The 27,861-nt window shown below is 43.3% G+C and overlaps 1 protein-coding gene across 3 annotated transcripts in view; it reads right to left on the minus strand.

Moving 5' to 3' along the window:
* Nucleotides 1-27,861, minus strand: part of SPTBN1 (spectrin, beta, non-erythrocytic 1) — a 139,004-nt gene that overhangs the window by 31,508 nt on the left and 79,635 nt on the right. For all 3 annotated transcript variants that reach the window (XM_012649847.1, XM_012649848.1, XM_012649850.1), the window contains exons 3-16: nt 25,457-25,630; nt 21,821-21,912; nt 20,474-20,554; nt 19,957-20,072; nt 16,654-16,766; nt 15,371-15,558; nt 14,325-14,442; nt 13,145-13,303; nt 12,191-12,493; nt 10,230-10,383; nt 8,661-9,531; nt 8,437-8,574; nt 6,872-7,628; nt 5,917-6,119 (exon numbers count right to left, since the gene is read on the minus strand). In XM_012649847.1, coding sequence (XP_012505301.1) covers nt 5,917-6,119; nt 6,872-7,628; nt 8,437-8,574; nt 8,661-9,531; nt 10,230-10,383; nt 12,191-12,493; nt 13,145-13,303; nt 14,325-14,442; nt 15,371-15,558; nt 16,654-16,766; nt 19,957-20,072; nt 20,474-20,554; nt 21,821-21,912; nt 25,457-25,630 — 3,467 coding nt within the window. The remainder of the gene's footprint in view (nt 1-5,916; nt 6,120-6,871; nt 7,629-8,436; nt 8,575-8,660; nt 9,532-10,229; nt 10,384-12,190; nt 12,494-13,144; nt 13,304-14,324; nt 14,443-15,370; nt 15,559-16,653; nt 16,767-19,956; nt 20,073-20,473; nt 20,555-21,820; nt 21,913-25,456; nt 25,631-27,861) is intronic.

Here is a 27,861-nt window from a genome sequence, read left to right on the forward strand (position 1 = left end):
ACAAAGATAATCTTGAAATACAGAATTTATAAATCAGTTTCTTTCCTAGGTTTTTAGGTATGCTGAAAAGAGTTTGCTTACAGTTCTTACTTATGTGAAGGAGACAAGATAAACAAGGATTTTAGCATCCTCTAAATGAGTTAGCCATGATATAAGAGAGATCCAAACACCTGTCCACGCTACACAGCAGGCCAAACATACAGTCAAACGATCTATGTTGATTTGGTGCTTCACAATCTAGCGCTGGGAAAAAATTTTGAGTATACACTGTGTGCAAGTCCCCCCTTCAGGCACAGTGGGACAATTTGAAACTTATCTTCAAGAAACTCATAACTGGGTGACACATACAAGGCTAAGAAAATATATATAATCATGTAACTGGCTTTAAATAAATGTTTCCCGATAAACAGATGCCCATCTTGAAGCAAACTCACCAATACCAACAAAACAAACAGGAGTAAAAATTTTTTGAACTGCTGAGATCCCATATTTACTCAATCCCACTTTGAATGAACAGATAAGGGTAACTAAGGTTCAGAGAAGTAAAAGCACAAACCCTTAAATAAAAAACTTGTAAGAATTGGAAGGAGCTGCTGAACTTGGTGAATGTTAAGAGGAATGGGGCGCTTGCTCGCCAGCTCAAGCGCCGCACACTGGGCTCCCTTCCCCACCTGCCGTGAAGGGGCCAGCACTCTGGCAAGCTTCCTTCATGCGTCCACAACAGCGATGTGAATGTTATGAACAGGACTGCCTTTCCATGGCCCCACTGCAACGGGGGAGGACCCGCTGAGGGTCATGAAGCACTGCGGGGAATATACTTCCCTGATGTTCCTGAGTAACCTAAGCAAGAAAGCCAGCTATGTTCAGGATACTAAGACAGGTAAAGGAACAGAGTGCAACTGAGGAGAGTTGGGTTTTCGCTCTGATTTTCAAAGCACTTTCTCACGGCCTGTGTCTGGACAAGGTCTCTTCACCATTCCTGCCAGCCTCTATGGCAGGGGAGAGAAAGAACACAGCCTCAGCCTCAGACTCTGGACAGCACTGAGAAAGCGCAGCTCTGTGAATACGTCCTACTGAATGATGTGTGAAGAAACCTCCCCAGGAGAAAGAAAGACCTTGTAGTGATACACGTGTTACACGGGCCTTCAGAGAAAGCTGATGAAACCAAGGAGAGCTGCAGCATCGCAGCCATCATCGGCCTGGAGAACAGAAGGAAAAAGCCCTCTGTTCTTCTGGCTCCTGCAGGTACCAGTGACTATAGAATGATAGGAATTATAAATGTTTATATGCTACATATAAATTGTATTATGTAAATTTTTATTAAATGTATAAATTATAAATAGAAATACTATTGTCAGATATGTTAGGTACATATGCCTTTTTAATTTTTTTAAGCTGAAAGGGTTCCATAGCTTCAAGAAGAGGGATCTTAATATGCTTATACCACTTAGGTAAAATGCAAACATAAAAAAAGTGATTATATAATGCTAAATGAAAAGAGCTTACGCATATTAAATGACATAAAACTCTAAGGCACAGATTTGAAAGCAAGCACTAAAATGGCATGTGCTAGAGATGGGATTAAGAGCAGTAGATCTCTCTCAAAAATATTAGATGTTTATTGCTTTTATAACCACAAAAAATAATAAAAGGCCAGAGTCACTTTCTGTCATTGTTACCCATCATTGAAAACCAAAAATAATAAATGAATCTGGACTAAAAAGAATCAGTCATCTGAAAGCGTGGGTAAGGAATGTCAAGAAAAGTTTTTGAAGTCCCCTGCCCTCAAATTCTAGTTCCATTTCTAGGGGAGTATAAGAAATTAAAGCAAATCTTCAGGAGGGAGGTAACATGAGTTAGAGTTCGCGACAAAATGCAGGAGTCTTGCCTTTAATCAAAGGTCTTGAATGAAAGCTTCCGTTCCTTTCAGCAAGGCATCCCACGAGAGTGCTAGGATGGTAAAGAAGAATCCCAGAGCATCTCTGATACTCATGGAAATAATGAAAATGAAAATAATGTCAAATTCTGTCTGAGAAGATTCACTAAGGGAGAAATACAACCAGACAGAATCCTGAAATCTATTTCTTATGTAATCAAGTCTCACGTACGCCCGAGTCCCTGCCCAGGCACCCTTTCTCTTGCATGGTGTGCTCTAAAGAGTGAAACAGCCGCGCAGGCAGCTGGGATTGTCGCTGACTCAGAAAACACTCGAAAGAAGTGAGTGTGGCTTAACGGTTTACTAGTGGCAACCGACCACACTCATGGGAAATGAAACTCAGGAAATTCTCTCAAGGTTGGATCATGGATTCAATGGCCTGAGAAGGACCTTCTAAAACTTGGCTGTAGTTTTCAGTCTTAAGAGTGCTCTTTGTTTGGGGCAGGGTTCTCTCGCTTTATTTCCATCTCTCCCTCCTACCTCCATAACAAAATTCAAAAGCTCCCCCACCACATGAAGCAGATGCTGGGTATAACTGGTTCCTGTGAAAAGCAAAGAATCTCAGGCACCTGCATGGAATGGCTGGGTAATTTTTAAGCCTGTTTTCCCTTGTGAGATAGGGTCTTGCTTCATGAAGCCGGACACTGTTCCTTGCTCCCCAAGGACTGTGCTGTGGCTGGAATTTTCCTTTCGGCCAGGAGGTTTCCTTCCTGATCCACACCCCAGGGCAGGCTGTTGGACAGCAGGCTCCTTCCCACCCAGTCACAGGCACTTTGAATGCCACTTGTGCCCCACCCACATCTATTGGAGTCGGTGTCTTTGTTCTGGTACTTTTTCATTTCAACTCAGGAGATTTCCTGAACATAAGCACATTATAATGACTTTACCTTCTACAAGAATAGCTTCAACCACAGCGTCAGAATGTTTCTGGGTAAGGGGATTAAATCTGAAGGTTTAGATATTTACTTAGCTGTGCTCCTACGACACCTGGAACTCACAGATGTGCATATTTTTATAACAGACAAGTATCTTCTAGGGTCAGTTTCAGATCTGAGGCCTCTGGGGATATTAAAGTGAAACCAAAATTCAGTTAACACCAGATGAGAAAAATAAGAAAATGCAGTCCCCCATCTGCCAACAAGGGAACAGAAAGGCCCCCTCCTTCCATCTTCCTTGAGCTTATCAATAGTATGGGATCCTCTTTACATTTCTTTTTTAAAACTGAGAGATCCTAAGGAAGCTCTGAAACTCCAGGAGCCGAGGCTTTCGGTCAAGGGCAAAAGGAAGGTTAAGCCACAACTGACGGCTGCTGAAACATTCCCTAATATCCAGGAGTCTCCGGTCTTGACAGCATCACCTGTTTCCAACAACACCAGGCAGCTGCAGCACTCAGGACATACAAATAAACCGAGGAAGCAGCAAGGCAGCTGCACGTCTGCCTAAATGCAAGCCTGCCTTTAGGAGACCAGCTGTGTGCATTTAACATGGAGTAATACAAGATATCATATTTACAAAATAATGAGTTAACATTAGAAAAAAAGGAAATTCTTTTTTTTAAGAATGCCTTGCCCAATCCTTGTTTGTCACATTCACTTAAGAAAGGTTTGGGCCGGGCGCGGTGGCTCACGCTTGTAATCCTAGCTCTCTGGGAGGCTGAGGCGGGCGGATTGTTTGAGCTCAGGAGTTCGAAACCAGCCTGAGCAAGAGCGAGACCCCGTCTCTACTAAAAATAGAAAGAAATTAATTGGACAACTAAAAATATATAGAAAAAACTAGCCGGGCATGGTGGCGCATGCCTGTAGTCCCGGCTACTCGGGAGGCTGAGGCAGGAGGATCGCTTGAGCCCAGGAGTTTGAGGTTGCTGTGAGCTAAGATGACGCCACGGCACTCTAGCCCGGGCAAAACAGTGAGACTCTGTCTCAAAAAAAAAAAAAAAAAAAAAAAAAAAAAAAAAAAAGGTTTGGTGGCATATAAAAAAATGCTCAACATCTCTAATCATTAGAGAAATGCAAATCAAAACCACAATGAGATATCACCTAACTCCAGTGAGATTGGCCTCTATCAAAAAATCCCAAAACAACAAATGCTGGCGAGGATGTGGAGAGACAGAAACACTCTTACACTGCTGGTGGGACTGCAAATTAGTGCAACCTTTGTGGAAAAGAATTTGGAGACTCCTCAAAGAGCTAAAAATAGAAATACTATTCAATCCAGCAATAGCACTATTAGGCATCTACCCCAAAGAGCACAAAACATTCTGTGATAAAGACATCTGCACCCGAATGTTTATGGCAGCACAATTCACTATTGCAAGGATGTGGAAACAACCCAAGTGCCCGTCAATTCATGAATGGATTATTAAAATTTGGTGTGTGTATACAATGGACTATTACTCAATCATAAGAAACGACAGTGATCTAGCACCTCTTATACTTTCCTGGATTAAACTTAAGCCCATTGTCCAAAGTGAGGTACCACACGATTGGAAGAATGGGCTCCACTTGTACTTGCCATCGAATTGGTACTAACTGATGAACACTAGGGTGCTCACATGGCAGAAATACTCTCCAGGGATTAGGGGGATGGGGGGGGTAAAGCTGCAACTAAAGGACAACGGGAGCATTGTAGCGGGGAAGGGCAGGCCTTTAACCCTCGCTTGGGTGAGGCAAAGACACAGAGTGTAACCTTAATGTTTGTACCCTCATAATACCCTGAAATAAAAAAAAATAGGTTTGGTGGAAGGATTTTTTTTGTTGTTCTTTTTTGTAGCTGTTTTAAAAGCAAAAGATACAGAATTATAATTAATAAGTTATGTTCTATTCCCCAGTACCACCCTTAGAACATACGGTTTAGGCTCTGAATCAGCGAATGCAAAAAAAAAAAACCCAAAAGACTCACGGCGGAAGTCTTAAAGCCAGGAGCTCAATCTTTATGGGAAAAAGAGTATTTCCGCTCTCCACCCCCCATCTTATTTTAAGCTGACTAAGGGTCCCAGGAGACCCTCTTGGATGTGGTAGCAAGGAATATTCTCAGCAAGAAGTTCTTCGTTTCCAATGCATTTGAAGGCCAGAGGAGAAGCCTCGAGTAAGAGCTTGTTCCTTGATGACATCAGTCTCACAATGAGCCCTTAAATCCAGCCCAAACTGGGACCAGAGAGGATCGGTTGCAACAGAGGCTAGCGATCCAGATGGATCAGCCCAGGACTGAGGTGACCTGCCCAGAACCGGCCCATGTTCTGGTGCATCTAACCTTCGATCTGCCCTGACCTCCACCTTTAATAACCAGGGTGGGGCAAGAGGAAGGGGTGAGTCAAAGAGTTACGGTCAAAGGGAGTACACTGGCCTTTAGCCAGGGAGAAATCTTTCAGAATGCCAAAAAAAAAAAAAAAAGAAATGAGATGCCCTGGCAGAAGAGGAAAACGGCCTTTTCTCATCATGAAAAAGATCCCATTACAGCATTATTCAAGCCAGTTTTCTAAAAAAAGGGCTAGATAATGTTCCTTTGAGGCTCTGCCAGGTACTCAGGACAAGCAAACCTCACCCTCCCTTCCCACTCTCTCCTGGCAGGCTTCAGAAGAGAAGTCTCATATGGATGAAGGTGAACATGAGGTTCGCTGGGAAAAAGTCTGGCTCTCGGGGTCCCATCAGGTGACATGCCACGTGTCAACTCTCAAAGGGTGTGGCTTATACTAGATGGCTACACAGCATTACAGCTCTTACAGGTCTTTGGTTAAGGATTAGCTCGGCTTCTCAGGCTTTCTTTTCCTTTGTGGACACTTGTACATGTCTCCTGAGAACCACGTTCTCAGGCAGCCATGTGCTGCTCTAATTTTCTGTATGTGTAAATGAGACTTGGCTAGGTGCCCATGTTCTGCCCATTGGGAAATTTATACCCACAGTCCCAAGAATTTCTGGCCAATGATGCAGAAGGTTGAGAGTTTCAAGGTGCAAGACTCCCTTAAGAGCCTCAGAAAACTGTACCTGTCATCAATAGAATCCACCTTCTCCTGGATTCGATCCGAGTTGATGTTCCCGTCGCTCACCAGCCTCCGGCCAGTCTCCACAACGGCGTTGATCTTCTCCTCATTGGCGTCCATGGTGGTCATGAAGTCCTCCTGTTTCTTAATAGCTGCCTCAGCTCCTTCCAAGGTGATAGGCATTTCAGTATGAGCCAAAACATACTCCTGATTTAAAAAGAGGGGGGAAAAAAATCACAGCAGGATGATGTATCAGTGTAAGAACTCATTCTCCTATGTTCTACATTTTCATGTAACATATTTCACAACACTTGCTCATTACACTTACATAAAATAATCCATTAACTCAGATAAAACTAAAAGTAGGGGAGGAAAAAACCAAATTTCCATAGTGGTTAAATGCTCTAAATTTTTTTCCCAAAGGGAGTAAGGAGTAACCAAAGCTTTGTCTATCAGCCACAACAGCCCTCTCATGTGCCTATGAAGGCAACAGCAATATACCCTTCATACACTCTGGTTTAAGGAAGATTAACAACCCTGATGCTGGTGACCATCCTCAGCTATTTTTCTTTCTCTAATCTGCCTTGTGTCCTCAGGTCAAGTCCCTGACCCTTCCAGAGCAAGAAGACAGAACCATTTGGTTAAAAAAAAAAAAAAAATTCTCACTGGTATCTTTTAAATTATGAGAACACACTATGTACAGGAGAAGTCCTCAATAGTATATGAAATAGGACCCTACTTTTGCAAGGCAAGGCAGCTCCTGGTGGAAATCTTCAATTCCTGTCCCCTACATTGTGATGAGTTTCAGTGCCTTAAGAGCCAGGGGGGGAAAAACCCTCTAAATTATCCACCTAATTTTTTATCAGTGTGGTCTAAACCAGCAGCCCTGGCCAAAACATTTCAAAAGGCAGCCAGGGCCTTCTCTAACAGAAAGGAGCGAAGGCAATGACGAACGTTACCTGGTTGTTAAGAAAGGCCTCGGCTTGCTTTGTGTCTCTGAGGAACTGCTGGTAGGCATGCGACTGGGAGAGGAGATTTTGTCTGTTCTCCCACATTTTGTGGAGCTCATTCCATCCAGTGTCCAAGGCCTGCAGCCGCTGCCGCAGGAACATGTACTGGGCGTCAGTCTGTCCCTGGGTGACCATCTCGCCCATGTCCCTCATCTTCTGGTAGTCCTCCTCGTAGTTGTCGATCTCGTTTTTGATGTTCTCGTGTTGCGTGAGAAGCTTCTCCGCCTCAGTCAGGGTGTTAGGCATGTCTTCTGAGGCGATGGCCGTCTGGGTCCTGGAGAGCCAGGACTGGAAGTCGTCCAAGTCCCGCAGGAACTGCTGCAGCTTGCTGGCCTCTCCCAGGGAGGCCTCTCGGTTTTTCAGGGTGGTCTTCATCTCTTCCCACACGTCGCTGATCTCGGCCAGCCGAGACAGGATGGCCTGGGCCTGGTCCGGGTGCTCTGACTCCAGCTTCTCTGCCTCCTTCTGCAGGTCGCTGAGCTTCGCCTCGATGGCCACCAAGTCCCGCTCCATGCCGGTCAGCTTGCGCTGCAGGGCCATGACACCAGCCAGGTCATTGCCCAGGTCCTGGGTGGACTCAATGACCTTGGTCTTTTCCCGAATCCAGGATTTGGTTTCGTTGCACTCGAGGTGGTAGTTCTGGATGCTCAGGGCAGACAGAAGAGCATCCTTCTTTCTGTCGACCAGTTCTCTGAACTGACTCCACCTGTGAGTGGAGGGACAACAGAGCAGCATGAAGAAGGGACACTGACTATGGCTGGATAACGAAATGAACAGTGATGGTTAATACTGCACATTTGTTTTCTCCGTCTTTGCTTTGAATACATGCTTTTTGGAAAATCATCTCACTCAGTATGTGAATACCAAATACCCAGAAATGGCTCAGGGATGTAATGTGATCTGGAAAAAGCCTGACATGAAGAAGATGTGTAAAGAATTCCAACGTGAGCAGTTACAACAATCTGTCCCCAGAGTCAATTAGTTTGTTTGTGACATTTTACTCATCTCTGAACTGCATAAGAACACCTTCCAAATCTAAGGCTGACAGTAACCTTCAGAACCAGGACCAGTCGGCCACTACAACCTACTCAAACGTGTTTATTCAGCACAAAGATAAGACTAGGACAAAGGTCTGCCCTGATGATCAGGACTTTCATTGGCAAAATAAGTCTTAAACATGCTAGAATCCTGTTCTAAAAATCATTTAAAAAGGGACAGCACAGGTACCATTTTAATGCCTCCTACCACGCTGGGCTCAGGCCACATCACCGCCCTAACTAACTTTGATGTGGGGAGGGGCAGGTGCCGGGCTGACACAGGTCACCCTCCTGTCACGAGTGACGTTGGCCCTGAGACACTTCTTGTGAAACCAGGACATGCTGCAAGGCAGATGCCAATGCAATGACATAAGCACTGTGATGCCAGTGACACTATCCAGGAAGTTCCTTACCAGTGACCTCACTCTCCCCGGCCCCACACACGGGTGGCTGGCACGCTGCTGGCCTCACACTCACCTTGTGTTGAGTTTGTCCTGCTGGGCTTTGATTTCCTTCTCACTCGGGTGGCCGCTGTGCATCAGCTGACGTGCGATCTGGTTTACCACTGCGACCCGGGAAGCCTGGTTGTTCATTTCCGGTTCTAGGCTCTCAAATCTGAAATGGCAGTTCAACGGGGTGGTCAGCCCTTGGACACCGGTGGTCACGAGGGGAGGGCCAGTGCCCAGCAGCACCCCACTCACCTGTGCTGGATGACCTCCAGGTCCTCCAGCTTCTCTGGGATCTGCATGTTGTTGAGCCACTGCTCCTTCTCATCGATCCAGAGCTCACAGGCATCAGCCTCGCTGAACATTTTGTACAGGGCCAGGGTGTCCTGGAGCGCCTGCTTCCTCAGCCGCGTCAGCTCTGCCACCTCCTTGTACCGCTCCTCGATGCCCGACAGTCTGCCCCTCACGTCCGGAGACTCTGCGTGCTCCTGGGGGAGGGCGCTGGCTTGCTCGTGGAGCGTGTCGATGGTGGGTCTGTAGTTGGCGATCTCTTCTGCCACATCCTTGTGTTTCTTAACCAGAGACTGTGTGGAGTACTCGTCGTGGCCAACGTCGCTGCTGGAAACGATCTTGAGGATGTCCAGCATCCAGGCGTCAATGTCATCGGCATCCGCCTGGAACTGGTGCAGCAGTGAGGCCTCCTCCAGGCGCTTCTTCCGAATGGCCGAGAGCTGCTCCAGGTTGGCCCACTGCTCCCGAATGTAAATGATCCTTTCTCGGATCTTCTCAGACCCGAAGTGCTCCTCTGTGATCATGTCTTCGCCTTCCTTGATGGCCTGCTCGAAGTGGCCGCTGCGGCCACTCATCTCATCCTCAAATGCCCGGTGCTTGCTGAGGAGGCGCATTACACTGGTCAGGTCTTTCCCGTAATCATCTGAGGACAGGATCTTCTCCTTCTCCCGTATCCAGCCTTCCTCTTCAGCCATCTCCCAGAAGAACTTCCAGAGGCGGCGGGATTCTTCGAGACGGGCCCTGCGCTCGGCCGCCAGCTGGCAAAGCTCTTGATAACAGAACTCCATGTGGGCCACGCGGTCCCGGATCACCTGGGGGTCGCAGGGCTTGTAACCTGTTTTACATCAAGGAAGGGATGTGGGTGTGACCAAGTTCAGCATGGGTTCCTGCTCATCTGCAGGCAGTAAGCTACACCCCATGTTCTCACTCTGGGACTACGAGTTCACTTCTAAATCTAACGCAGGATGTGTAGGCCATGGAGCACCTTCTAGAATCTTGATTGGAACAGGAAGGAGGAGTAATGATAATCATTATTATTTTGGCCCTACCACAAACTGATCACTTATGAATCGAGAAAGTACATGAATCATATGAGAGAAGGCAGCTGCATTTAATTGTTTCTGAAAATATAAGCAGCAAAACCAAATCATTCTAAACATTCTCCAAACAGATATGTGTGGCTAGGTGCGAAAGCCAGGAGCTACTGGAGCAGCCACACTAGGACACTGGTGCACAGCCACAGAGTGTGGTCTTGGCAAAGCTTCACTGCCAAACATCAAGCCACTCAAAACCAAGCAGCATGTGAGTATTTAAGAAAAGGACGTGCCCATTTCAAAAAAACAAGACAGAATTTGTGTTCAGAAGGCCACTCCACTGTCTCTCACGCCTCATGACCCAGCAGCAGACAAACCCACCAGAACTCGCAGTGGTGCAGCAACTTCAAAAGCCCCATTGGCACATACAACTTATGTACTTCTATAAAGATGGATCTCTGGTGACCAGGAGGTTAAGCTTGGAATGGGCCATCCTTACCTTCCCCGTCCGTTGCAAACTTCTGGGCAGAAGCATTGACACCTCTCACCCGCTCTGCCTGGATGCCAATGTCCGCTTCAACCAGGGCGTGCTTCTGTAACAGGTCTTCCACGCCGAGCAAGTGTTTGCCATAGTCTTGAGACAGTAATAGCACCTGTGCACAAGAGGAAACAGAAAGGACATCTGTGAATACAACCTCGACTTCAGCACCACACAATCTTTGGACAAGCAGAGAGCCAGCAACTGAGCTGCACCTGCCCTCTAGCCTGCCATGGACCCCGCATCTTTCCAGGGAAGATGAATGGCGAACAAACCAGAACAAAACAAATCAAACCCGAAAGCCAGCATCAGCAGAGACATAATGAACTACTATAAGGATCATCTACCTCAGAATAAGCAAGTCAAATACACTAAAAAGTACAGAATAAAATAAAAGGGGGGAGGGGCCTACATGAGAGATTCCAAAATATAAGCTGAGGCTTCAAGAAGAAACTGCTGCAGCAACAACTTTTCAGGAAGCTAAGAGGTAAGGATGATAGACTCAGACACTTCAAAGCTTAAAAGAAATCTTTTAGAAGTTGCTGGCCCCTTAAGTGGATGCTTTTCCTCTGTTAAGAGCTTACTGGTATGCGTCTACCATACTTTCACAAACAAGAAAAGAATCTAGCTTAAAAGCTTATAAGCCACATCTTTAACCCAATAAGGAGAGCAGGGTCAGGTGGCTGCCATGCTTAGAAGAACCCAAGCAACTTCCTGGGTTTAAGTTTGAACTGACTGACATTTTCTTATTTCTTCTATCAATGAGCCAAATATAGGGGCCTCATCCCTATATCCTCTCCAGCTGGAATTTCTACTTCACTCTTCTAAGGAAATCTCTGAACCAACCTAGAATAGCATGTGCATCCTGATTTATAAAATGAAAAGCACATCTGCTACATTTTATGAACATTTCTATTTTAAGAGGTCAAGACAGACCATACCTAAGAACATCATAAGTCTGGGACAATGGGAGAGAAAACTGATGGTATCAGGTGACCTTGCCCCTCTGCCAGGAACAGTTCAAGAGCTAAGCAATAGATGAGGGCTTATATCCTGGGAAGGAAATCTCCTGCATAAGGTCAAGCTTGGGAACACAGTGTGCTGAGACAAAGGAGGCTTCATGGGACTGTCTGAAAACTGCTCTATTCTGTTCTATCTACAATGCTAAATGCATCCCAGCTGGAGAACTGCTTGAAACGAATGAGTGTTCCATGGCCTGCATCAGAGGACACCAACAGGCACAGTGCTATGGCACGATGGCAGGTCTCTTCCTGCACAGGGGAAAGCTCAGAGCTGTCAATATGGAAAGGGAAGCACAAACCGGCATGAGTAGCCACTGTCATCCAACTGGCCCTACGATCCATACACATTACTGCACTCTATCTCTGTAACTACCACATGTGGTAGACAGTAAGTACGATCTCTGTTTAAGTATAAAGAAAGGAGGTGCAAAGAGATTAGGCACTTTGGCCACCTGGTTCCTGACCTGTGCTCTGTCCACACTATCTACCGCTCTCCCACCTGCTCATACTACCTCCGTGGGCCCTCTCCCCAAAGCAGTATCACTCACTCATACAAAAAGATCAATGGTACAGAAAGCTAGTTTGACCCTAAAAAATTAAAAACAAAACCACAATTTGATTGATTCCCTACAGGAATATATCTAAATTAGATTTAATCACAGTAACAGACCTCTGGCTACTGAACTGCTCTTTGTTACAGGTTTTTCACATTTCACATCTCATTTAACCCATGACATGAGCTAACAGTCTTCCCGTGGGTAACGTGGCTCCTCTCTGGCTTTACACGTGGGCAGTCAGTTAGACAAGGAGCATGCCTGTGTGTTGGGGGATTAGTGGATGGGTACCGACAAACAGAGGTCTGGTAGGATCAGCTCCAGCCTCCTCTCAGTCAGGTTTTACCTTCATTTCATCCATCCAGTCCATAATGTAGAGCATTTCCTGGAATATCTTCTGCAGCCCCAGGTTCATCTCGAGCCGCTGCCTCCGGGCCCTGAGCAGTTCCAGTAGGTATTCCCAGAGCCGGATGACATTGTCCTTCCTTGCAGTGATGCGCTTGATGTCGTGGTAATTCTCCGCCTCGAGCTCCCTGGCCACAGCTACCACGGCCTGCACACGTTCCTCGTATGCGGCAATGTCGGTTTCAATGGCCTCGTGCTTTTTTGTGGCGGCCTCAACTGCTGGAAGGTCAAACCCAAAGTTGTCCTACAGAGAAATGAAATAAAAAGAAACATGAAATTAAAAAGTCACCCAATCTAAGAAAAAGAAACAGAGAACAGAGGTGAAATCCTGAGCATACCTTAATCCCTGGTGGAGCTAAAGCCAAACCTGACTCCTGAGTTCCCCACCCCACTGGTCTCTGCCTTGAGCTCAGATGCCCTCTCCAAAGCAAACCAGCAACTACTCATTTTGTAGAAGGGCCCAGCTCCTATCTAGTACCTGACTTAAGAGACTGAGCAGGTGATCCCTTATGTCAAGCCAAGTGGAAAAGAAAGCCACTTTTGCTACTTCATGACCAGTCTAACTGCCTTAAGGGTTAGTTGGTCAAAGATTGAGGGAAAAGGGAAGAACTATTAAAACTTATATGAACGTGAATGGTTCACACACACTCACTGGCTCTAAACAAACTCTGCTTGAGCTGCTTCCAAATCTATGAAAAATTAGATAAATAGAAGAGAAAGTATATTAGAAGTTATAAACATCCTTTTCATGGGAAGTAGGCAAGATGACCTGGCAGTTACTTCAGAATACTGAATGTTGGTAAGCAGCTGTTCTGTGACCCTACACCCTTTGGGTATGGGCTACATTTCTAGGTTACCCCAGGAATGGTTTCTTTAATAATGTCGAGAGCAGAACCTGAGACACCAGACGCTGGTTTTCGCTCAGCCAAGTCTCCCTCATGGCTGCCTTGCGATCGAATCTGCGGGCGAGCTGTTCCAGTTTCTCCTGCCTTATGAGCTCGTTCCGCAGGGCCAGTTCTCTCTCATGTTCCGCCTTTTCCAGTCTTTCCCAGGCCTATAGAAATGGGGGATAAAAAAGTTTCCTGCAATATTCAAGGAACCTTCCTTGGCTACAGCCAACAGCTAGTATTTCTCAAACAGATCTGAGAACTTGAAAGGGAAATCCCGTTCCACTCTCGTTGACTCTTAAGCCTTGAGAAAAAAATATTTTCCTCTCAGAGTAGCCTTGTGAAAACACTCTCCCCCTATCTAAATCTGAAGATCCTGTGTTATACTTGGAAAACAAAACTATAGATAGGAAGCAATACAGGTTATAAAACTCTTACTTTAAGAGGAAATAAATTATGTTAAATAGCTCATTGTATAAAAAAGATAAATGATTTTTCTTCGAAAGAAAAACTATGAATCTCTCACGCACTCTATCCTGAGCCACTTTTTAAAAATTTACACATCTGAATATTTTTTTTCAAAATCCTGACCGATTGTTCACATTAAATTTATTCTTAGGAAATGACTGTCCTCCCGTTTTAAAAAAAATCCAAACATTCCACTCAAAGGACTCTAAGCATGTACAACTAATCACAGAGTTCTAGATTCTTCCAATTTCTAGCTGGAAATAATGCCATTGTGAAATTCCATAATTGCCACGATAATGAAAATTGTTTACTTGACAACTTCTCTGAAGGAAGGAGCCAACATCCTAAGCTCCACAACTTCTAGAGTTTCCAAACACACGAAATAAGGTTTTGATTTTTCCTTTCTGTAATTTATAGAGGTTTGAGATGATTGCCTGGGACAGATGAGGGAAACCGGTATATTTGAGTAGCAAGGTAAATAGCCTGAGCCAAAGCTGGTTTGATAAAATCTAACATTGCTGCCCTAAGGCCCCCACCAGACTGGCCTACCTCAAGTACCTGCTTGGCCCTCTGCCACACCTGAGCACCAGCTGCCAATGATCAGATCAGCAGGCAGGGACAGACCCTTTCAGTCTCCTGTCCTCTTAGCAATCAAGACCCAGGGATAGATCCTGAAACCTATAAGAGGTCAAGGCCCCAAAAGGACCAGATGCATTTTACCTTGTTAATATCAGAGATGAGCTTCCCCTCTCGGGGCATGTAGACCTTCTGGTTGTTGGCCCTCATCTTGCTCTGAATAGTGAAAAGCAACACTTCCAAGTTCCCCTTCTCGGTAAATCTAAGCACAGGGGAAAACAGCCATAAACATTATCCATTATAGTCTGTTCCTTCAAGGGGAAAAATTCATTTGTTACTGGAGAAAAAAACCATTTTACACAGTCACGCAATTTTAAAAGCCATTAATCTCTGGTCTGATTTATGTGAAATGCACATCAGAGCGACAGCAGTGGGTTAGCTATTGGGTATTACAAACCTGAAAATATGCCAAATGGTGGAATTTTTTGTGGTTGGTTGTTTGTTGTTGCTGAGATTTATATTTGAAGGTGTCAAGGGCACACAACACTCTCTTATTTATCACCTCAATCAAGGTTTAAACCCTAAGTCCTGGACAATGGGCTTACTTCATTCAGAGAGCACAGCTGAATGCATTCAAGAAGGATTATTTCAAATGTCTACATGATATAATTTTCAAAGGGTTTCAAAGACTTCATCAAGGAATCCACAACTGAGTGGAGCTTTCAGAAGAGAGGAAGAATGACTCTGGAACTATACTAAGTGAGAGATAAAGGTCTACAATCCTTATTCAACAATTATGAACTTATAAAATATATGAAAAATCAAAATCAGCAAATCTGATCTGAACTGTTATGAAACTATTTTTTTTTATGTAACACAATGTGAATATTTACATATTTTGCTTCAGATATTTAGTGGGCTTGATTACGAGTTACTGCCTCAGACCCATCTGGGATCTTATCTCACGTGTCCTGTATATCACTGGCACATTTCTATTGGCAACCGCTCAGAGATGGCATGATGTATAATAAATCTCAGCAACACAGAATCACATGAAAGGAGTAACACAGGCCACTGGTGAGAGGCATTCAGCTAAGAGATGAGATCACAGAGGTCATGAAACAGGGGTCTGTTGGCTGCAGTGACCTCTCTTCCCACATTGATGTCACTCACTACAATTTGCATCTTACTTGGGTGGTTTCTCCACAGTGCGGTAAGTGTTGAATGCCTGAAGCTGCTGTTGAACCCCGACGAGTGAATTGGCAAATTTGCGATTGTTGAGAATGATGATGGTTTGTTCAATCCACTCCAGAAGGTCAGAGGCAAGTGATTCATACTTTTCAATCATTTTTTCTGTTTCAATAGCATTATCAAGCACCTATACATAAGGGTTAGAAAAATTGAAAAGATCATATCACCATGTAAGGAAAACATAATTGCAACCCTACATGAGCATGTGCACACTTAACGGCTGGCTTTGAAATGCTTCTGTCCTACTTTGGCACAAGCATTTTAACTCAAGGAACCATTTGCTAATAGGCACCCAGATCGTGGCTTTTCTTTGTGAGCAATGACAGTTGAATTCAACTATAATTGGTTCTGTATCCTCTCAACCCCCAGGCAAACAATTTCTGAATGACTTCTGTAACCTAACCTCCAAAATTCCTAGAGAAACAAAAAGGGCTCTATTTAGCTTCATCCTGTCCCATGAATTTTCTATTACATTGCATCCAGAGGACAATGTCATGTGATCTAAGGTGTTTTGAAAATTATAGCAGATCAGCTGGGCACAGTGGCTCATGCCTATAATCCTAGCACTCTGGGAGGCTGAGACAGGAGGATCACTTGAGGTCAGGAGTTTGAGACCAGCCTAAGAGTGAGACACTATCTCTACAAAAAATAGAAAAATTAGCAGGCGGGGTGATGTGTGCCTGTTGTCCTAGCTACCCCGGAATCTCAGATAGGCAGGAACATTGATTGAGCCCAGAAGTTTGAGGATGCAGTGAGCTATGATGACACTACTGCACTCTAGCCAGCAAGAGTGAGACTCTGTCTCAAAAAAACAAAACAAAACAAAAAGGCAGGTGACCATCAGCCAAATGAGAAATGAAAGTAAAAAGCCTAATACCTAGCCTTTTCAAATGTGTTAAGTAGGATTTCACACCCATGACATTAGCCAACACAGTTACATTTCCAATACCCAAATTTTCTGGAAAGGTTGAGGAGAGAGGTGTTTTTGGGTCTGAGACCCTCCCTCAAATCCTTTCCAAAATATTTTAGCCATCACTCCTACACCTCCAGTTACCCTTTGGGATAAAGAGGCTTCTGTCTACTTGTCCACCATTTGTAAAGTCTGCCACAAATTGCTACTGGCAGGCTTCCTGAGTGCGTGGGAAAATGAGGTGCTTGGCGGCAGTACGGTAGGACAGGAGCCTTTCGTGTCTCACAACTTACAAAACTGGTGTGCACTTACCTTTCCAATTCGTTTTCCTTCAACAGCCAAGGCCTTCATCTTAGAGAAGTAGTGGTAATAGGTCACCACATAAGTGATAATGGACTTCTCATCGGGGTGGTCCACGCTGATGTCTGTAACCCAGAGAAGATTCTGTTCAGGGTGCTGCTCACTGCCCCACCCAGGCAGCAGGAACAAACAGAATCACCATTTGACAACACTGAATAGTCCAGTATCTTCATTTTTTGTATTTGAGGGTTCTGCCATCAGTGCATTAATTGTTAAGGACAATGAGGATGAAACCATCTCACTGACCCATTTATTATGGGAATATTCATAAAATGCCACCTACAGGCACATCATGTTCCTCCCCTTGTCTCTACTTTACCAAACTGGGCTTCTGTTTCTTAAGTCCTCATTTCTGCTTATGGCACCAGCGTCTCCCTCAGTCGCTCAGTCTTTGGACATCTTTATCTCCTTGTTACCCGTATCCAGCTAGTCACTAATCTGAGTCTGGATGGCTCTATTTACTTTTTATTGTTTTTTTTTAATTTCATAATATTACAGGGGTACAAATGTTTTGGCTACATAATTGCTTTGTACCATTTGAGTCAAAGTTTTAGGTGCTGGATGGCTCTATTTATAATGGACGCCTTATTGTCACTCGTGGTTCAGACCCTCCCGGTCCCACAACCACACCTGAAACACAGCTCCCTCTTGGCATTTCCCCACTACCCAATTCGCTTACGTGGTGCACCCAGACTCATCTTCCAGAAGCACAGCTGTGAACAGATTTCCTCCTAGCTCAAAATTACTCAAAAGTGCCCTTCAGTCTGAAGAATAAAGTATAAGCCCTCTAGTCCTCTAGAATCTAGCTGTTAACTTTCCTTCCCTTTTTTCCATCCTTCTATTCCACAAATATTTATTGGGCTTCCTCTATGTGTCAAGCATTGTTCTAGACATTTTAAATCTACAGCCTACTACTTCTTTTCAAGCACTATATATCTAAACCAAACTTGACTATTCACCATTCTCCCTATACACCCCACAATTTCTAACATGCCTCCTTTCACACACAACTTCTCTTTGCCCAAGATGGTCTTCCCTACCTCATCACTATCTTACTATCTTTCAAGGTCCAACTCAAAGTTACTACCCCAACACAACCATTTATGATCCCTATAGCTGGAGTTACTGTCCCCCTCCTCTATTGTCCTAGAACTTTGTATGGACGCATGGGCCACTTTCTGCCAGGTACTATAATTATTTACGCCTGCTTTATTTGCCTTACAAGACTCAGTCCCTGAGGGCAAGAAGAGTCTGTCTGGCAAGCCCCTATACCACTTCACCTACCACCCTCTTAGTGTGTTGTCCTGCACAAAGTGGGTGGTCAATAAATATTTATTGAGAGAAGGAGCAAATGAACAAAAATGGCAAGTCTTTGAGGTACAGCAATATCGAGTAAAGTACTCAACTTGGGATAGATTGAGAAGAAAAATTGCAGGATAGTTCTTAACAGGTACATTAGGCTTTTTTTCAAAATATATTCACACATATACCTTCATTTCTGCCCTCCCGACAGCCCTGTATGAAGCAAGATTGTTTCTTGTATTTTAAATGCGAGAACACTAGGGCCCAGAGCTAGGCCACTCTCCGCGTGGGGTCACTAGGGCAGCTGACAGCAGTAAGGCCAGAATTGCAGCTACTGTTCCCACCTCAGGGCTCTTGTGTCTGCTCAGCTCCATCAAAGAGTGCCCAAAGGAGAGAGAATTGGAGGACAGCCAGAAAAAAATGTCAGTCTTATATCCCATTCAATCAACACAAAATGTCCACATAACTGCAAGGAGTGAGCAGGCAAAACTTTGTACTCAATTTGTCTACAAGTGTTTTTTAAGTGATGCTCTTTGGGGCACTGGACAACTAATAATCAAGATCAAACTCAAGGGATAAGTGACATTAGCTGCCATTTTTTAGCTCTTTGTCTTGTGATCTGGGGAACATCAATCCCCTTTTCATACTGGGCAGTGATTAGAAAGCTTAACTAATGAGCAAGTTAATAAAACAATTTTGTCACTGTGATAGGAAAAAAAAGGTTCTTTATCAAAAGCATAAAGAGCTAAAGCTAAGGAAAAATTCCTTCCCATAATAAGGTAGAGGTTAAGCACAAAGATTTATTACAACCCAAGGAATTTCAGTTTTTTGTTTATACTGAGAAATCATTTAGTGGGTTAGCACAAAGATAATTTTATCTCAGCTTCCTGTAGTGAACATATCAGCAAATCTGATGCATTGGAAAATAGCAAGAATCCTGCCTGGCAGCCTCATGACCTCAATGTGCCCTTGGGGAGCTAAACTTCCTGTTCTATATTTATAAAAACTTTAAACTTTCACTCACATACACATGGTTTTTTCTCTCTCCAATATTTGCTCACAGCTGAGAGGATCTATAAACCTACAGCACTACAAACAAATCCTCTGATATTTTAAATGCTTCTCAAAATTAGAAAAAGTTCCTATGAGAGCTCAAGTTGAAGTGAGGACTAGAATTAGGATTTTGTTAAGTAGAGAGCTATAAGCTGGGGGACTGTCCCACACAGGTCGGATCCATGTCACACAGGGACCCAAACAGTAAAGGGATCAGTGCCATACAGAGAATGGGCTGTGGTCAGCCATGAAGGACTGAGAGTGCTGTTCCTTCTCCCACCCCCACATTCTGCTTTCCTGAATGCGCCTTCCTCATTTAAGCTCTTACTTGCTCTAAGCAAACAAAGCACAGCCTCCTAACAAGGCCCCTGCCTCCACTCTCTACCCTTCCAAACTAACTTGCTTGCCATCTTCAGATGAAGGTCAGCCAGCAAGCATTCACTGAAAGCCTATGCCAGGTTCTCTACTTTGAGCACAGCTGCTAAGAACCTCCAAATGACTCCCCATTGCCTGCTGAATAACCTCTAAAGGTTATAGCCTGTGGGGGTCCCATTCACTTTCCAGTGGCATTCCCGGTTACCCTAAACACCATTCCCATTGGATTGTTGGTCCTCAAACATACCGTCCTCTTTTCTGGTTCTACGCTTTTGCTCATGCAAGCCTGCATGCCCTCTCCTTCAGACTCTGTTTAAATCATATTCATCTTTCAAGGCCTTTTTGAATGTCACCCTTTCTACAAATCCTCAAATAATTCTCATAACCAAAATTAAGCTCCTTTTCCTTTGATAATTCCCAAAACATGTTGTACAAATAAAATGTACTGACACAAAGCAGGTATTATATTAACACTTCGATGCTACAGATGCTAAAAGTCCCAGCTTTTATCCCTTGAGTCCTTACCTTCGGGGTCCAACAGTTTGGTGAGGCCCAGGTGCTGCTCTGCCAAGTTAAATGCATTCTGCAGGTTGTAGTGTGCATTGGATTTCTTTAGTTTGTCAAAATCTATCAGGTCAGGCCTATATAGAACAACAACAGTGGAACATAACAAAAATCATGGTTTGAAAAGAAATCATGTCACCAACGAGATGCAATTATTGCTCCAAAAATGTTAAAATAACCGCTTAATGGAGTAAAACTCTAAAATATTATGTAATCATCAAACAATGAGACCTCAGTTTTGAATAAAACACTTCTAAGTTTATTAAGAGAAGAGATGATAATGAGTGAACTTGTTTATTTTGTTTGGGAGAATTTAGATATTCTTCCACATTTTCCTCACATGGAAATGTAGGAATTTCCACCATGGTGCAACATTCAAGGCAACGGATATGAGAATCAAAAGTCACCCAGATGTGCTACAGAAGAATGGCAACATTCTGAAACTCCACAATTGCTAGCATGACTTCTATGGAATTACCGGTGTTTGTGTATCAGTGCATTGAAGGCCATGCCGTCTCTCCAGCTGGTGGTGAAATTATGAATGTTCACATTGGGGTACCTGCCAAGGACAAAACACAAGAGAAAAACAACAGAATTACTAAATAAAGATTTATATTTTTGCTAAATGCAGTGTTAAAAAAAGTTTGTTATAAAACCGAAGGCAATGAATATCAATAAGGACAATCAAGTCAGAACAAATATTCCATCAACTTCAGCTTGCTATAAAATAAAAATAAAATACAAATCCATGTGGCTTTTCTTGCTTGGCAATTCAATCACACAAAAGATGTGAACTGTATCCTAGATTTAAAATACTATTCTTACTTAGGAAAAAATGACCAAAACTAGACACCTCTGAGGACTGCTTCCTCTGGCTTTCTACTCCACCTGCAAATACACCAGGATCTGTAGTCACTGAAATCCAAATTCACACATTACTCTGGGACAACAAATGTGGGGATTATCTGTTCAGGTGATATTCATCTTTCTTTTTTCCTTAAATCACTTAACTGGATGAAGCTTTGTAAAACAAGTACCTCCCTGAAAAACATGTTTGAAACTTATCCATAATAAATCAGACATTCTATACCATGTTGATTATTAATAACTTTTTATCTGTGGTTGATAAAGGTTCATATCTGACTTGACCCCCTTATTAGGCCATAAGCTATTAATAATTTATAGTTTCCACACTTCATGTTCATCACAGTTATATCTACACTTAAAGCAGTTCTGACAGTAACTCTAATTAATCTGATAGAAAATTGGTTCTCAATAAGTACTTATGACCCGAAACCAATTTGATGAGAACTTTAAAGGTTTATCATCAGTTGAGCCCTGACAGCTTCAGTGAACAACAAAAAAGATGTAGTTCTCTAAAAATATCTTCACTAAAATTTCAATGGAAATATAAAAGGAAGGAAAACTGAGACAGATAATGTAAAAAGATTAAAGTTTACTGCACAAAGCTCCCCAAAATAGCAGAAATCAAAGGGAGGAAAAAACCCACAACTGTATTTTTAAAATGTCATGAATGTGCTTCCTAAAAATGCTTCCATGGTTTAAAAATTCAGAATATAATGCACTCTGGAGCTTCCTTAATAAAGAGGAATCTAATTGCAGAGATGTGGCAAGTCCACAATATAAATCAGAACCCCTTCCATTCTGAGAGCTAGCTGAAAAGTCGAGTACCACCTGCTTATACATTAACAAGACTCCTCAATGGAAGCAGTGGAAAAGATACCTGTCAACACTTTCTAAGTGATGACTACAGTGGATCTCAGTCCTGGAAGAAGCGCCCGACACCCTTCAAGTTCACACTCACCCAGCTGTCTTCATCTGGCACCACAGCAGCAATGCATCCTTGGCAGATTTCTTCTCTTTGTTGTCTTCAGTTTCCACACTGATATCCTGGATCTAAGATTAACAAAGAAATATCATACGGCTAGGTGGGTCGGCTGCCAACAGGAGCCACTGAAGAACAAGTCTGCATATACATAAAGAATGAACTTTGGATCAAAGCTTTGCCCTGCAGACTACCTACCATGTCAGTGAAAACTCATTCCTGAAGTCAAGGCTCACTTCAGAAACACAACCAGAACTAGGTTTCCTGCTTTGCACAGAGGCAAGGCGGAAGGGAAGACTAGTTACCAGCATGAGTTCCCAGCACCTAGTAGAGGTCACGTCTGCACCCCAGATAGCCCATCTTTCCAAGTATAAGCTACCACAGTGGTTCATACAGCACATCTGAAATCTCATCAGACCCCAGAAAAATATTAAGTTTGGCTTTTCATTACCAAACATTTTTTAAACCAGGGTGCCACTTTCACTGATGAGGACACTGTATGCACCATTTCCTGAAAGCTGACTCAAACTCTCAGAGAAAGAGCATGTTTAAATGCTATGCTTCCACAGTCTGCATTCATAAGCTACTCACAGACGGCACATTTTCAACATTATACATAAAGCCTGGTCTATCAGCACAAAAATCAGACTGCCTGGGTCTAAATCAAGGCTCTACCACCTCTGTGTGTTCTTGGGTGAGATCCTCAGTTTCCTCATCTGAGGAGTGGCAATAAAAATGGTGGCTACCTCACAGCACTGTTACCTGCTTAAATGAGATAAAGAACATGAAGTACTGAGCTCCTCATGGTAAGGACCCATAAATGTTAGTTCTTACATTAGGAGCCAGCTACCAGCTATAAGATCTTAGACAAATGTTCCAAATACTCCTTTGTCTTTAGTTTCCTTATGTATAATAAAATGTGCGATGGGGTTGGGAGTGGATGGTGTTGGCCAGGTCATCTATCACCTTCCAGCTGTAACCATTCCAAGCTTCTCTGTTCTGCCCCCTGTCAAACCACCTCTCTTCATTCAATCTACAAATGCTTCCCAGAATTCTTCTTGAAAAAGAGGAGGAGGACAAAATATATAAACACAATATTTAAAAGCTAGAAACTTATAACTAGGAATAATATCTAAGAATTGAAACTACACTTAAAAAAAATTCTCTATTTTTAATTGTGGTTAAGAACATGATAACTGAGTTTGCATAAACCCCAATCTCTATTATTAGGATTATTAGCTTACATTCAGAAAAGGAACGTGGAAGCAGCACCCTTCACTCAAGGGGTGAGACACAGACGCATTAGGAAAGGCAGGCTACAACTTTACACAGTAGCCCCCATCAGCTTTCTTATGCTCTCGTGTGAGGAAGGGTATCTGTTCGTAGATTTGCTGATACACAAACAAAGTCTACCCTTCTGAAATGAAGACAGTTTCCTGTCTCAACTCAAAGACTTTCATTCCAGTTTCTCACACTGTGTTTTACTCTCTTTTAAAGGTACAGCAGCATTAACACCTGTCTGTCGTCATCAGTATTTAATGGACACCTGCTATGCACACACAGGGCAGGCTACCTCCTGGGAGCTGCAGAGGTACACATCCACATGTGTGTGTGCACACATGTGCTGGCATATATTCAGGAGCTGGGGCAGAGGGAGATCTTTGTAGCTATGTGGGGAGACTTCACCAAGGAGACAAAACCTGAGCTGGGCCTTGGCTGATGTGGAATCTTACATATTTGTGGAACAGGTGATAATTTAATAAAGCTGCTGGAGGAAGCTGAGTCATGTTAAGGTACCAGCACTGCAGGCCATACAGTAACAACAGTCTATGCCTCTTTTCTCAAAGGAAAGGGAGAAAATACACATCAGCATTTACAGGCTGAAGTACAGAAACAAACAAGCTGGCAGGAAGCTAATTAGTCAATGCCTCAACCCAATTCATGCTGAGAATCCTGAAAACGGCTGTGTGTGCCAGGTCCCCGACACGGGCACTGACCCGCTGTCAAGAGAGGCCACGATCAGAATTGCCCTTCCATGCTCTGATTACTGTAGGCCAAAGGCAATAGAAATAGAACATTTCACTCTGCAAAAATGGGGGAAACTGGAGGAGTGTCCTGCTAATTTCACCTCTGTTGGCATAAGACCCGAGAGCTATAATTAGTGAATTCAGTGCCATCCACTCCATTTTCAAATCATGCAGGAACTAAATGACAGAAACCTACATAAGAGTTCTGTCTGGAAAAAAAAATGTCCTTGGTTGTTGTAATTAACTCCATTAACAATGTCATTTTTAACAGTGGTTCCCTTCTCAAACCTACTGACTTAGAATCACTGGGGCTAGGCCCTGGGAACCTAAATTATTAAGATGCTTTCCCAATGGCGTCAGGTGATCAGCCACGTTTGGGAACCAGCCAGTCAGGGAGCTGTTTCTTCCTGTAACTCCATTTTAGCCCCTACCACTTCCTCCCACACACACACCCACAGCAGCGTAGGCTCAAGCCCAATCCTAGGGGAAGTGAGAAGGAAGAGGGATTCGTCATAGCCTAAATACAGAGTTTCAATCAAAACAGAGCTTTAATTTGATTTTTCTTTTTCCCTTTTTATGCAAGGTTTTTATTTACCCAGAAGAATCAAGCAGATCTTTATCAAAGAGGCAGAATGGGAAGGAAAGGCACAGAGAACACAGTACAGTCACTAAGGAGACAGGGCTGTTAGAATATTTGTTTGCAGAGTAACCTGACACTATGGTAAGAAGTTCTTCCTGTCTTTCAAATTTTAATTGAAAAGCATGATCCTGAAGCATGTGCCTGGAGAAATAACCAGTTGTCAGGCGGGGAGGTGCTTTACAGTCCTGAAATGCTAAGTGCTCTCTCTTAGGGGGTCAGACACACCACTGTAGCCCTGACTGGCTGTGTAATCTGGCGCAAGGTTGCAAACTTCTCTGGGTCCTCAGTTTCCTCATAAAGTGAAAGAACTGGGCAAAATGATTTTGAGAACACCTTCTGGCTTAAAAATACTTTTCCATTTAGAGCATTCCCCCTCAAGTATAATAAAACCCATAAAATCGCCATCAATTCAAACAAGCATAAGGTTTTTTTGTACTTTTCCCCTGAAAACTGCTTCCTCACATCCAAAGGAGAATGAGAAGATGTAAATGGAGCCCACAAACCCTAAATAGCTTCTAAAAATATTCTATAATACACACCACAGTTTGCAGAAGTTCAGACAGTCTAGTGCTAGTAACTGAGCACCAGCTACATCCTTATACCTTTGCTCCTGAGAGCCAGCGGCAGAGACCAGATGTTTAGAGGCGGTGCCAGTGAAATGGTACACTGGGACGCAGCGTGGAAACCCCTGTGCCGCTGAGACCTATCTGACAGGAGACCTCAGGCTATCAGGGGCTAGGAAAGCCACAGGGGGACGTGGCAGCTTCCACCTGCCGACAGGGCAGCAATCAACCCTGAAGGCTGGATGTGACACACTGCTCAGCATACCTAACTCTCAGAAGCGCTTTCAACCTGGTCTTCCTGGTCCCTCTGGATGGGGCTCCACAAGGACACTCATACCTGGGAGGGCAGCCTAAATCCTGAGCATCCTTGGATGGCATCCCTTACCTGGAAGCGCAGGATGATGGTCCAGATGAGGCCGAGGGTCAGCCGGTGGTTCCCATCCACGATGTCATGGGACCCCATGTTCTCGAGATGGACTCTCTGCTCCTTCAGGAACTGAAGGGCCTTGTCTACATTCTCCAGACAGTGGATGCGCATTCGCCCCTTGGTGGGTTTAGGCTAGAAACAGGAGAGCAGAGGTGGAGACAGATCACCCAACAGGGCAGAGGCAGCCCAAGTTACTGTCTAGAGTTGCACACACCCATTCCTGTGGTGCTCTTCCACCCAAACCAGAACATTAACAAACACGTGCTCATTCTGTCCAAGGACAGCACTTACCCAACAGCTACAGGAGAGAAAAGTTTACATAAGGGGATGGGAACGAATTCTTCTTTAGACAGTGTTTGATCATGGAAGCTACACAATTTTAAAATGAGCATAAAAACTGGAAGTTTAGAGAAGAGAGAACCCAATTTTCACTGAGAATTTCAGCACTGCTGCCATCCATACAAATTTTTGCAGATGCATGACAAAACACCTATGAGAATTTTCTGATTGCTTTACAGGTAAAAACAGGTTTACCACCTGCTGGTTTGGGTCATTTCCTAAGGTTGGCTCAAAACGGAAACAGGACACAATACCAAAGCAGGACAATTTCCAAGTGGTGGTTTTGTGAGGGGCATGAGGAAGATGGTAAGCAAAAGGGTGTAAAACTTACTAAAAGAAAGGAAAAAAAATATATATGAGAGTAGTCTAATCTGTTTATACTCCGTATGTTTCTACCTTTTACCCAGTTATATCAAAATCTAAGAGGTTCGTGGAAGGTGAACATTTTAAATAAAGTGTATATATATCTACTATATATCTCTACTATATCTCTATCTGTATCTCTACTACATCTAATGTATGTATTTACTATAAATATATATTACATATATGTACACACATACATACACAGTTGACCCTTGAACAACATAGGTTTGAACTGTGCGGGTCCACTTATATATGCAGAATTTTTTCAATAAATATACTGGAAAAAATTTTTAACTTACAACAATTAGAATAAACTCAAATGAATGGCATAGCCTAGAAATAGTGAAAAAATTAAGAAAAAGATATGTTATGAATGCATAAAATATATGAAGATGCTGGTCTATTTTATCACTACCATAAAATATATACAAACATAATGTTAAAATGTATCAAAACTTACACAATCACAGACCACATCTGGCACAATTTGCAGTCAAAAGAAATGTAAACAAATGTAAAGATGTAGTATTAAGTCATAACTGCATAAATGAACTGTAGTACGTACTGTACTACTGTAATAATTTCATAGCCACCTCCTGTTGCTATTATGGTGAGCTCAAGTGTTGTCAGTAACTGCTTAAAACACCTATGACGCTAATCACCTCCATGTTGTCTCTCCAGTAAATTGCGTATTGCAATAAAAAGTGATGTCTCACAGTTCCTGGGTATTTTTCATCATGTTAGTATAATACCACAAACCTTGAATAATTCATGGGACAGATGGAAAGTGCCACTAGTGATCCTAGAAGTGCACCAAAAAAGTAGAGAAAAGTCATAATATTACAAGCAAAAGCAGAACTGCTTGCTATGCATCATAGATTGAGGCCCACAACTGTGGCTGACCACCATTTTCAAGATTACAAATTAAAAAAAAGAAAATTCGTGAAGCCGTCACTGCAGCTACACTAGCAGGCATGAAGAGAAGCAAGCACCAGGATTTAAGGCAGGGAGGGATAGGCTAATTCTACTCTTTTCTGCTAATGAGTCAGCTTTATGATCAGGACTGCCTTTATCTATAAAGCTGCTAACCCACAAGCCTTGAAGGGAAAAGATAAACACTAGCTGCCAGTCTTTTGGTTGTACAAAAAGGCCTGGATAATGAGAACACTATTTCTGGATTGGTTCCATCTATGCTTTGTCCCTAAAGTCAGAAAGTACCTTGCCAGTAAGGAACTGCCTATTAAAGTTATTTTGATGTTGGACAATGTCCCTGGCCACCCAGAACCCCATGAGTTCAACACTAAAGGTGTCAAAGTGGTCTATTTGCCCCCAGACACACTCTAGTTCAGTCTCTAGATCAGGGGGTCATAAGGACCTTAAAGGCTCATTACACACAATAGTCTATGGAAAGGATTGTCAACGCTATGGAAGAGAGCCCTGAAAGAGAGAATATCATGAAAATTTGGAAGGATTACAGCATTGAAGATGCCATCCTTGTTACAGAAAAAGCCATCTAGCCCAAAACGATAACTTCCTGCTGGTGAAAACTGTGTCCAGATGTTGTGCTTGACTTCACCGGATTTGTAACAGAGCCAATCAAGGAAATCACGAAAAACACTGTGAATATGGCCAAAAAAAAAAAAAAAAAAAAAAAAAAA

Source organism: Propithecus coquereli, unplaced genomic scaffold (assembly GCF_000956105.1).
Source record: "Propithecus coquereli isolate 6110/MARCELLA unplaced genomic scaffold, Pcoq_1.0 Scaffold305, whole genome shotgun sequence".
NCBI lineage: Eukaryota > Metazoa > Chordata > Mammalia > Primates > Indriidae > Propithecus > Propithecus coquereli.